This window comes from Limulus polyphemus, unplaced genomic scaffold (assembly GCF_000517525.1).
Source record: "Limulus polyphemus unplaced genomic scaffold, Limulus_polyphemus-2.1.2 Scaffold1517, whole genome shotgun sequence".
In the NCBI taxonomy this organism is placed as follows: domain Eukaryota; kingdom Metazoa; phylum Arthropoda; class Merostomata; order Xiphosura; family Limulidae; genus Limulus; species Limulus polyphemus.
In genome coordinates this window covers 210,295-221,557 of record NW_013667127.1, presented here as the reverse complement: position 1 = coordinate 221,557, position 11,263 = coordinate 210,295, and the positions used below count along the sequence as shown (strand labels likewise).

General features: G+C 31.0%; 1 protein-coding gene across 2 annotated transcripts; it reads left to right on the top strand.

The window, feature by feature from the left end:
* LOC106463919 (glyceraldehyde-3-phosphate dehydrogenase-like) lies at positions 1-8,877 on the top strand. 2 transcript variants are annotated; one of them, XM_013924001.2, is made up of 10 exons: positions 1-54; positions 2,746-2,805; positions 3,021-3,117; positions 3,709-3,815; positions 5,258-5,546; positions 6,418-6,474; positions 6,588-6,682; positions 7,302-7,467; positions 7,693-7,790; positions 8,447-8,877. In XM_013924001.2, the coding sequence occupies exons 2-10, from the start codon at positions 2,783-2,785 to the stop codon at positions 8,514-8,516; spliced, it is 1,002 nt and encodes a 333-aa protein (XP_013779455.1). In that variant the 5' UTR covers positions 1-54; positions 2,746-2,782; the 3' UTR covers positions 8,517-8,877. The 2 variants fall into 2 exon arrangements, with proteins under 2 accessions (XP_013779455.1, XP_013779456.1); XM_013924002.2 differs by lacking the exon at positions 1-54 and adding an exon at positions 329-424.
* Positions 8,878-11,263: the final 2,386 nt, after the last annotated feature.

The window sequence follows — 11,263 nt, the reverse complement described above, 5'->3', positions numbered from 1 at the left end:
GCTTACAAAAGCATTTGTACGGAAGTAAGCTATTGCAAATTGACCTTGAGTTAGGTAAGTGTGTTTAAGGAGTAGTGAGATTATTGCAAAAGTATTGAATGTTTCGTTATCAGAATATTAAATGCCTGTAATTTGTTTTAGCACGCGTGATAATATTATTATTATTACATACCTAAAAATTGTCTTTGTTCAAAACAGACGATTTTTAAGCAAAGTATTTAAATGATTTTCCTAACCGGGTATGTGCCATTGCGTCAGTTTTCCAAATGCGGTTTTTGCTGCATCGGCGTGATGTAGAGCACGTATCTGTTACTGTTATGATTGATACAAACGTGAGCCCAGTAGGCCAATTTTACTTTACTTGTAACATCATAGAATCGAAATAACTTGTTAAATAAATAGTTTTGTTGAGCTGCTGTTTAAGGTTTGTATTGCAGGATAAACTATTTGAGTATTTCTCATACTGAAGTGTAACTGTTACTATTAGTATTATTAATATTAGTATTAATTATGCGTCTTTTAAAATTATTTTTTGCTTTGTACTGAGCTATGGTGATTATATTATTTATAGGCATGAAGTATTGAAGTGGTATGAATTTGTTTTTTAAAACCTTTGTTTAAGAATAAGCTCACAAAAATCAAATCGCTAAATAAGTATTTTTGTAGCTTAAAAAAAAGCCAGTACCCGTTGCAATACATTTATCATTTTTATGTTGGTTGTCTGTTTTGATACCAATATAAAGACCAAAGAAAAAAAAAACTCAGCTTGAGGTTAAAAATTAGTAAGAAAATTGACCATATCTCTTCTTAGAAATGCAGTGCCTCTCCATATGCCTAACTACCACACACAAAAAAACTTGTGAACTTTTAACTGAATACTTCACATTATGAAAATTGGAATTAATTTTCAGTTGTTTATTAACATTTCTTCAAAAGTGCAGTTTAAAATCTGTTTAAATTCAACTAAAATCCACTTGTATGAAAATTTGAATGCAAAGATGCCAATACTTGTTAAAGAATATTCAAATAATCTCTGCAGTTGGACAGTGTTTGACAGAGAAAAAGGGTCATCTCAGCATGCAGATGATGTAATAAAATTCGATCCTGGAATTCCTTTAGATTGCATTTGTGTATGCAAATTATGTGGTGAAATTTGATCTTATATTTCTTGTAGGAGGCACATGTTGAGAAAACTGTTTAGTTTCTGAACATGTGCATCCTTCAGGAAATGAGTGATCAAAGTACACTACATCAGCTGCATACTGGAACAAACCTCTTTTTTTCACTGTGAGAGACTGTCCAACAGATGATGGCAAGGGAATTTGCTGAAGCCAGAGTCGGTCTGTATCAAGCAAGTTCCAAAGAAGTGTGGTTTGTAATTTAACTTTAACCAATGATAATATACACAATATTGTGTTCTGTCTTTGAAGTACAGTGTTGCTGTGTTCATTGTTGCTTGTGGAAAAAACCTATTATATGTATCTATTTTAAATTGCATTGTAGAAGAAATATTGATCAAAGCATTTAAACTGGCTTTATAAGGTTAAGTATAAAATTGACATTGTTAACAAATAAAAATATTTGTTAGGTTGGAAAGAATGAGAAATGATGAATTTTCTTCACACACAAATGCCAGAAGTTGGAACACTCATTTATGTCCAAGTTTTTGGTCTTCATACCCAGTATTAATTCTAGATTATTCAAGTAAATTTAAAATGTTGGGCATGAAGTTTATGCCATATACTTTGGCAATAAGTAAACCTAGATGAATTTACTGCAAATGCAAATTCAACAGTAAATACTTTAGTACCTTTTTACTAGGCTTTTCAGTGTTACCATTAGCTTTATTTCTGTGTTTTGAAAATATTTGGTAATTTTGTCTTGTTGATAGTTTAGTTTTATAAACCTGAAAACACGAGTTTGCAATTATATTTCAAATGCTTTTTGTATTTAAATTTTCTGAAGCTAAATATGCAATTTCTACTTTTTTAACAGATAAGTTGATTTTTATCAGTATTTTATGAAAGAATGTAACTTAGTTTTGTTATTTTAGAATTTTCCTTAGTTTTGGCATCATACAAATGAAAACTTGCTGTATTATTTTGAAAGAATACTGTAAAAAACAAACTTTATTATTTATCTGTCACTATATTTATGTTTACCTGTAGGATGCAACATTATGTTCTTAATTTAAACATAATATGAAGACAAATAGTGCTTTATATTAACCAATCAACCTTTGCTGTTTTTATTTAAAAATAAAAAAACCTTTGGATTTGATCTTCATTACATTGCAAAATGCAAGTTTATTCTAAGAATGGCAATTCTGTATGTAATTCTCTTGTTACTTAGAGAAATTTCTAAACATTTTTTAGTGAAGTGTGGTCAGATTGTTTTAACAAAGGTAACTCTTGAATCTAGTTTTTGCAATGTTAATTAACTTGGGTTTTATTTTTAGTTGAAATAGCTTGTCTAAAGTTATGATAAAGTAAAAATAAATTTTCGTAGTGCTTTTGTTACTTGGTCATTTTTAAATGATCATGAGGGGAAGCTGGTAAATTTTGTGACACAAATGACTTGTTAAAGCTCAAATTTATGTGTTATTACAATTTCAAATTGTTTGAAAGGTGGAGAATCGTAAATTCCATTTATGTATAGACTTTTTACATTGTCATTATTGTAGACTCTTCAGTATTTTAATGACTGAAATATGTATTTTAAACAAGTGTACTCTGTTTCTTTCAGGGATTACTCTCCTCTGTTGTTTATCATCTAAAGCACAATGGCAAAAGTTGGAATCAATGGGTAAAGTTAAATTTCATGTTACCTGTTGGTATTGTTATGTAATCTATCTTCATTTATGCATTGCACAGAACAAACAAATGATCTAACACTGATAAATGACCACTAGTATAAGATGTTTTCTGTCTTAAAATAATGTTATAACTGTCTTCTGTGTTAGTAAGATTGTTTCTCTATCAACAAATTTAATAACCGTAATTAATTTCTTGTATGCTTAGGTTTGGACGTATTGGCCGATTGGTTCTCCGTTCCTGTTTGGACAAAGGAGTTGAAGTTGTAGCTGTTAATGATCCTTTTATTGATGTCAATTACATGGCAAGTTGAACGTTTGAAATGATTTTAATTGCATTGAGGATAATTGCATAGTTGTCAAGAAAACTAATTGGATAAATACTTATTTCAGTCAAACTTCTTTTGCAGTAGGCTTGGTCAACTCTAGTGTTAGGACACATTTGGAAATTTTAAAAATGTTTTGAGTTCTAAGCTTTGTACATAGAAAGAAAAAGAAAAAAAAAACTTTGTATTGTAGATACAATACAAATTCGTTGTTTAACGTTTAGAGACAATAAGATTTACTCGTTTATCAGTCAGCTGTTCCAACATTACAGTTAGCTGAATGTGCACAATATTGTTCCATTGGATCAACTTTGTGTTTGAGAAACAAGGTGCACAAGCCACAACCTTTAACAAAGTGCTATTCAGTTTTGTAGCATGTATTTGTTTTCACAACTAATGAATCAATGCATCCTTAGTTATTGTAGCTTTTAGTTTCCTTTGTGTATGTATTTCACATTGTTGTCCTTTTAGTCAGTTTGTTATATAGAACTGGCATTATTAACTTGAGTTATTTTTTAGTTAATTTACTTTTCTATCAAGAATAATTGATAATTCTTATTTGTTTGATAGGTTTACATGTTCAAGTACGACTCTACACATGGTCGATACAAGGGTGAGATCCGAGCAGAGGGAGGAATGCTGATTGTTGGTGGACAAAAAATCCATGTTTTCCAAGAGTAAGTCATTGGCTAAAAATTCGTTAATCATGAAAGACTCAAAAGTTAGATACAAAATATTTTAACACCCTTATTTAGAAGGGTTGCAGATGAGCAATATTTTATCCACAATTTAACATTTTGGAAGAAATATGTTTAATCTGTAATATAACTAGATGTAAAAGGGAAACAAGAATGATAAGTATGAATATTTGAAAATAAAATGTGATTAATGTAAGTAGAAAACAAATAACTAAACCAGGTGGAACAAATACCTATAGAAAAAATGTCACATTTCTCACTGTATGGGAAATTCAGGATTTTTTAAGGTATTTCCTTGTAAGATTAAGAACTTGTATGCTATTAAAATATGGATTATTATCTATAATTTTATGCCATACTAATTGGTATAACACGAACAAACAAAAAGTAGTTTTAATTAAATTTTGAATGTAACTCGCTAAAAACCTTGTGACATGCACAATAAAGAATGCCAGTGGTAAGAGGTATAATTACTGCTGAAAAGAGCCAAGGAGACAATGTAACTGATTGAGCCCAACGATTAATCTGTTAGCAAATTCCACTAATCGACCATCACTTAATGTCAAACAAATGTGAAAGTGAGCATCCCTTAAAATTATCCAATGTGGAAGACCCTTTCATCCCAGCTTGTCAAACTTCAGTTAGAAAGGTTTTTTCTATATGGTTGTGTTTATAATAATAAAAAAAAACTTCAAGCACTTAGAAAAAGTAAACTGTAAATAAATAATATAGGTCTTTCAAGGTAAAATTCTGGAAAATTAGGTTACCAAATGGGTTTCAAGGAGAGTTAGATGAAGTATAAATGTGTGTTCAGGAGTTTATGCAGAGGTGTGAAACTAATATTAAAAAAAAAAGCAAAGAAAGAAAAATTCCTCATCCAAGGGACAAAATGCTGGAAATTCTACTTGTCTCACACTGTTCTAACAAAAAAAAAAAAAAAGAATTACAAATAAATCCAAATCCTAAAAGTTATAATGGTGGACAATTGTACCTCACTTAGGAATGGTGTATACTTTTCATGTCTGTATATTTTTATATATCATGTGTTTCTTTAACACTTGATCATTTTGGTGTTTCAGCACAGTGTAAAAAATACCCCATGCATGGACTGATAAAGAAATCATTGTTTACATTAATGCTACCACAAATTAAAATGGTGTTCAAGATGGAAAACAGTTTAAAGTTGATCATAATTTATTTTAGAAATTTTTTTAGAGTTAGCAGTCAAACTTCACTGAGCTGTAGATAAAAGCAGTGTAAGCTCTCTTTAGTCCATACATCAACAGTATTGAATTTTTCTTCTTCTTTCTTCATGGATACAGTCCTAGGCATCATGGTGAATTCAACACTCATGTTAAGATCTCTTGAGCAAATTTAGCAAAGTAAGTTGACAACATTTAATATTCTCTTTTATGATTAAGGATGAAACCTAGTGCTATTCCATGGGGCAAAGTTGGTGCTGAGTATGTTGTGGAATCAACTGGAGTTTTCACTACAATTGACAAAGCAAAACCACATATTGAAGGTGGAGCTAAGAAAGTTGTCATCTCTGCCCCTTCTGCTGATGCTCCCATGTTTGTCATGGGTGTGAACCATGAGAAATATGATCCATCTATGGAAATTATCAGCAATGCCTCTTGCACCACCAACTGTTTAGCACCCCTTGCTAAGGTCATAAATGACAATTTTGGAATTGTTGAAGGTCTTATGGTGAGTGTTTGTTTTTAATAAGGAGATTTAATGATTGGAAATTGTTAAGGTAATGGGCAGTGCTACTGTTCAGGTTTTGTTTATTGAGAAAAAAGATGTATTAATAAGAACTTAGATTTCAGCAAATGAGAAACTTTTCTAAAATTTGTTCTGTCATCATTGTATAGTTTACAATGGATTTAATTTATGTAAGGTTAATATATAGAATTATTTGGCTTAAAAAATCATTGCTATACTTCACATTTTAACTTGTACAACCAATGAATTAAAAAAATTTGATTCATAGCTGTCATCTATTACAGAAGTATTCCTTTCACCAGGTAAAAAGCTTGACATGAAATGTTTGAATTTGAGGATAAGCACCATAAGAACTATTTTAGAATTCCTTGTCTAAAAAGAAATGGGGGGGTGGTGCAAATTATATCAATGAACCTAAATGAAATAGATTTTGGAAAAAAATTGTTTTATTCATTTAAATTTATTAAAACGTAATTGTTTCTTTTACGTAAGTGTACAAAAAGGATATGCAAAATTAAGGATTTTAGATACACAGTAATTATGCTAATTTTTCTTTATCTAAAGACTTGGATGATAACTTGTGAATAAGTCATGCGAGATAATAAATACACAATTACTTTAATTCTTATTACCAATTGATACAGATAGTACTTCTTTTACTAGCACAAACTAGTAATATTTTTCAGCACATCACTTTTGACATTTATAGTTTTCTGTATCTGAACAGCATATGGTTAAACCTTAAAGATGAATAAAGGTTTAAACTTTTGCTCTTGGAAATTGGCTTGAATTGTTTTATTAACTTATTGAAGTTTATAACATTTTTAACTAAGATCATACTTCATCCCTCCAGACCACAGTTCATGCTGTTACTGCCACTCAGAAGACTGTTGATGGACCAAGCTCTAAGGTAATTTCCACACATTTTTCATCTTAGTGTTCTGTGTATTATTAATGTTGTAGTTGTTGTTAGTTTGGTAGTATACATACAGAAACCACAATGTGTGTTTTTTTCTTTTTCAGGCATGGAGAGATGGACGTGGGGCCAATCAAAACATTATTCCTGCTTCAACAGGTGCAGCAAAAGCTGTTGGTAAGGTCATTCCAGATTTGAATGGGTATGTATTGGACTATTATTTAAAAAATATGTATCTAAGTAGGAGATTAACTCAATAAAGATTCAAGTTTTATTAACTGACGTAAATGTTTTTTGCTGTTGGTATGTTGCTAATGTGCATTAAACTTTGGGTATTTCTTTTGTATCCAAATATGTAATCACATGTTCAAGGTTTCTAAATTGTCAATGTTCATTTCATAATGGTTATTACACACACACTGGATCTGTATTACTCATTGGTTGAAGTTAATAAATTCTCAGGATTTTACGATATCTGTAAGGAATTGTCAGTTGGATTTGTCTTTGCTTTAATTTCCACAGAACATAGTTGTGCTTATATAATTTGTGTACAGCTAATGCAGAATTTTTTTGAAGTTTGTGTGTATTTGTGAATTATATTTGAATGCAAAAATGCTGTGAAGAAGTGTTCAGATTTATCAAATTTTTAGATATTAAGTAATTGTAACTTATATTCTGCATTTACTTGTTGTTGTTTTTCTTGTTAAAAGAATAAACATAGGGGAATGTAATAGATAATCATTACTTGGAATGTGTATATATGAAGTACAAGATTAATGTAATTGGGCCTATGAGAAAGAAATGTTGTTATACCTATTTAGAAAGCTGACTGGTATGGCTTTTCGTGTCCCTGTTCCTGATGTTTCTGTTGTAGACTTGACTTGTCGACTGGCCAAGGAAGCTTCATATGATGACATTAAAGCTGCAGTAAAGGCTGCATCAGAGAGTGATCATTGGAAAGGAATTTTGGGATACACAGAAGATTCAGTAAGAAACTTGTCAATTTTGCATATAATCTCAAGTTGAGAATTTATTTTTAAATAATCAAACTGACTAATTTTTCATGAAGTTTACCTTTATGCAGTATCTTTCTCGTCTTAATGTCTAAAGTTTTATTCAAATGTGTGTGTGTATTAGTTGTAGAAGTAACTAAACCTAACATTATCCAAGTAATACACTTTTGTCACATGATTTAAAAATTTCTGTTTCCAGGTTGTGTCATCTGATTTTATTGGTGATTCTCATAGTAGTATCTTTGATGCCAGGGCTGGAATTTCTCTGAATAAAAATTTTGTGAAGCTAGTTTCATGGTAAGTTTCAGATTGTACACAAGAGTTGGAGAACCACAGAAACAAAGCATGGTATTAGAATGTTTACTTGTTGAATGTGCTTCTGATTGGTGGTGTAAATCAGTTTGGAACAACAGTCTGCAAATATTATCTTGAGCTAGAAATGTATTTTTATTTGTAAATATATTCTTTTTTCATTAGCACTTCTTGTTTTATTTTTATAATGAAAATCATACTGGTTTCATTATGTAGTAATCTTTAGTGCACAAAAAAAACCTGGCTTTTACAGTCTTAGAAGTGACTAAGAACAACAAAAAGAATGATAATGTGGCTTTACTGTTTTTATGTTTGTGAATCATGTTGAGGAACAATATAATTATGAATTGTTTGCTTAAGCTAACTTTATTTAACTTATTAGCTCAGTGTAATGTTTTTTCCTGATTGGAAATGATTTATTATAAGCATAGTTTAAGCTTTGTAGCTGTATTATTATTATTATTATTCTCTATTAAGTTAGCATCAGTTATTTCTCAGTTTATTCACGTTCTCTTGTTATTTTAAAGAGTTTGACACAAAGAAAACTTTCACTCCTCCTATAATCACATTCAGGGTATTGTATTCATTCTCTGGTAATTTAACTGTGGATTATGCTAATGTGTGCTTATAATCTTTTTAAGGTATGACAATGAATATGGATACAGCTGCAGAGTGGCTGATCTGATCAAGTATATATACAGCAGGGCATAATATCATATGGGCTCTCAGCAATGTGAAGATTCTCACAATTGGATAAAAGATCACACACTTTTACTTGTTTTTGTGGTAGTGGTACCTCAGGATTGTCTTGTTAACTTAATGTGATGCTCTGTAGGTTTTCTGGTACTTCATTATTTCAGCATCTGTTAAGAATTGTCAGCGTCCTATCTATATTCAGTGGTATCATTGTTCTGTGCTAGTCATAAGATTAATTAGTCTACTTCAAATCTATTAATATTTTAAATATTTGTCTTAGTTGTGCTTTTCCCTGATGTTCTGTAGAAGGTTAAAGCTGGTCAACAATAATGTATCTTGGTGTTCCAAGGAGTAATAAAGTTAACGCAATCCTCGAGTTGCTTCACTGGTGCTTTTTAATGGTTTGAAAACTTGTAAGCTGGTTTGCAGGTTTCTGAAGGAAATATAATTGCTGATATGGATGCTGAAGCATACAACTTCATTCCACGTCTAAAACTGCCAGTCAATGTTTTGAGCTATTTGTGAAGATATCTTTTTTTGTGTGTATGTTTTAACAACTACTACATTCAGACCACACTCTTTAGTATATTAACAACCACTAGTTATAAGTATAATAATTTTTAAAGTAGATAACATACTACACCAAGACGATCGATGTTCTCTACATTTTTTTTAATGCTTATAATCGTCGTTGGATAATTTACTATTGTATTAACATAATGCGCTTTTATACACAAGTAAGCTTCTCTTGCAATTGGTGTTTAAAACATGTTGTACTTAAAGCCTGAAACACTAGATTAGTAGTAATGAATTATGATTTGGTGATCTACAGAGTATTTATTTTAAAAGAAAATTAAAGGATTAGTTAAACAATGTTGAAGCTTTTGTTATAAAAATCTACAATAATGTATTAGTTTTCCAGTAATTTCAGTCTCAATAAGAACTATTGGGTATAGTTGGGAAAAACGTTTCAAAACTACGATTCTTTATCGGCCTAATTGCTGGCAATATAACATTTTGATCTTTATTTGTTACATCGAGTACGTTTATCAACTGGATAACTGGTAAGTGTACAAGTTAATTTTATTTCACAATAACTTACCCAAGATGTAATGAAATGCTACTTTGAAAATATAGCAACAAAAAAATACACGTTTATCTTTGTCTTTTATTAATAATTTAAATTTTAGTTTGATTTTCTTTGGCACTTTTTAGTTTCCAGACTTCATCCAGTGTTTTGAGCACATGATCACACTAATTGTATGAGGTAGGCATTGTTATTCCCAGCGATTTAAATTATCTGTGCGGAATATCGCAAACTTTAGTATATTAGACTAACGATTTATAATACGTATACACAATACATACATTTTTAGTTGAAATGATCAAATGTTAAATTTATTTTAATCATGCCTCTCACGCCTGTCTTAGCTCATAAGTGGGTTTTTATATTCTTTTTACCGGACTATTTAAATCCTTCCAAAGAATTCCACTACCGCACAGTTTGAAGGCTTCTGTTTCTTTTATGTAAATCTAAGACTGCAGTACTGAGTCTTTCCAATAATTATTCACCAACGATTTTTATACTTAATTACTTTAGCCTTGTGTGTGTGCGGTCGCTCGCGTCTATGTATGTATGTATGTGTACATGTTTACTTTTTCCCGAGAAACGTGCTCTCTTTTCACACCATGAACTGAAGTGCGTAAACGATAATTTTATGCCATTACTTTCTGAAAAGTTGTACGTACTAGTACGACTCGAACACCTTGGACATTAACATTGCACGACTTTACCAGATGCGAGAGTCTGTTTAGTGTGATTAAATAACCTTGGGTGTTTTTTTTAGAAATATTGTTTTGGCATGGTCTCCTGGTGAGTCAGCGACAAGTTTACGAACTTCCAATGCTAGAATCCGGGGTTAGATTCCTCGAAGTGTACAGAGCTTGCATAGCCTATTGTGTGGCTTTTAGCTAAAACAAGTTGGTCACAGTTTTGTCATCGCTAAATGTGTACATGAAGAAATATTTAACTCCGTACGTTGCGTTTCTGTTCAAAATAAAAAGACAACTTCGAAATGGTGTATTTAAGTGTTTTACACTCACAAAACACTTAAATACACCATTTCGATTTTCGATACATCACTACTATAAAGGCTTGGTTTGGTCTCAACTTTCATTGGTGGTAGTGCCCAGGGTCACTGATGAGTGAAATTCTCCGAAACTAGTCTGGCTCACAGACACACCCCCAATGAAATAATAGATCATTCCAAGCTTTTACTTGTTGTTAAACAAATGTTTAAACATCTATTCCAAAAGACAACCTGTTTAAACTTGAATTAAATTTTTACGAGGACTAAATTTAAGTTATAAATTAAGATAGAAGCATAATGAAAGATGAATTTTTCTTAATTCGATTGCTAACTTGTGTAAACTCGTCAACATTCGAGTGAAATGGCTTTGTATTAATGTAAAACATATTTTTCATATTTCATCAAAATCGGCTCCAACGTTACGGCTTGGGTTAACGTTTTTCGTAGATAATATATATGTACTGATAAGAATATTTTGTGTGGATGTATGCGCGCGTGTGTGTGTAATAGTGTCTTCGTTGCTTATTCAAGCTGTATTAAAGTAGGTTTCTCTTCATCAAATTAAATAAGGAAATATAAAAGTTAACAATTAATTTCAGTATACGGCATAGCATGCAAAAACCCTTTAAGTTAGTTTTTTATCATTCCAGTGATAAGAGCCCTAATTAAGTG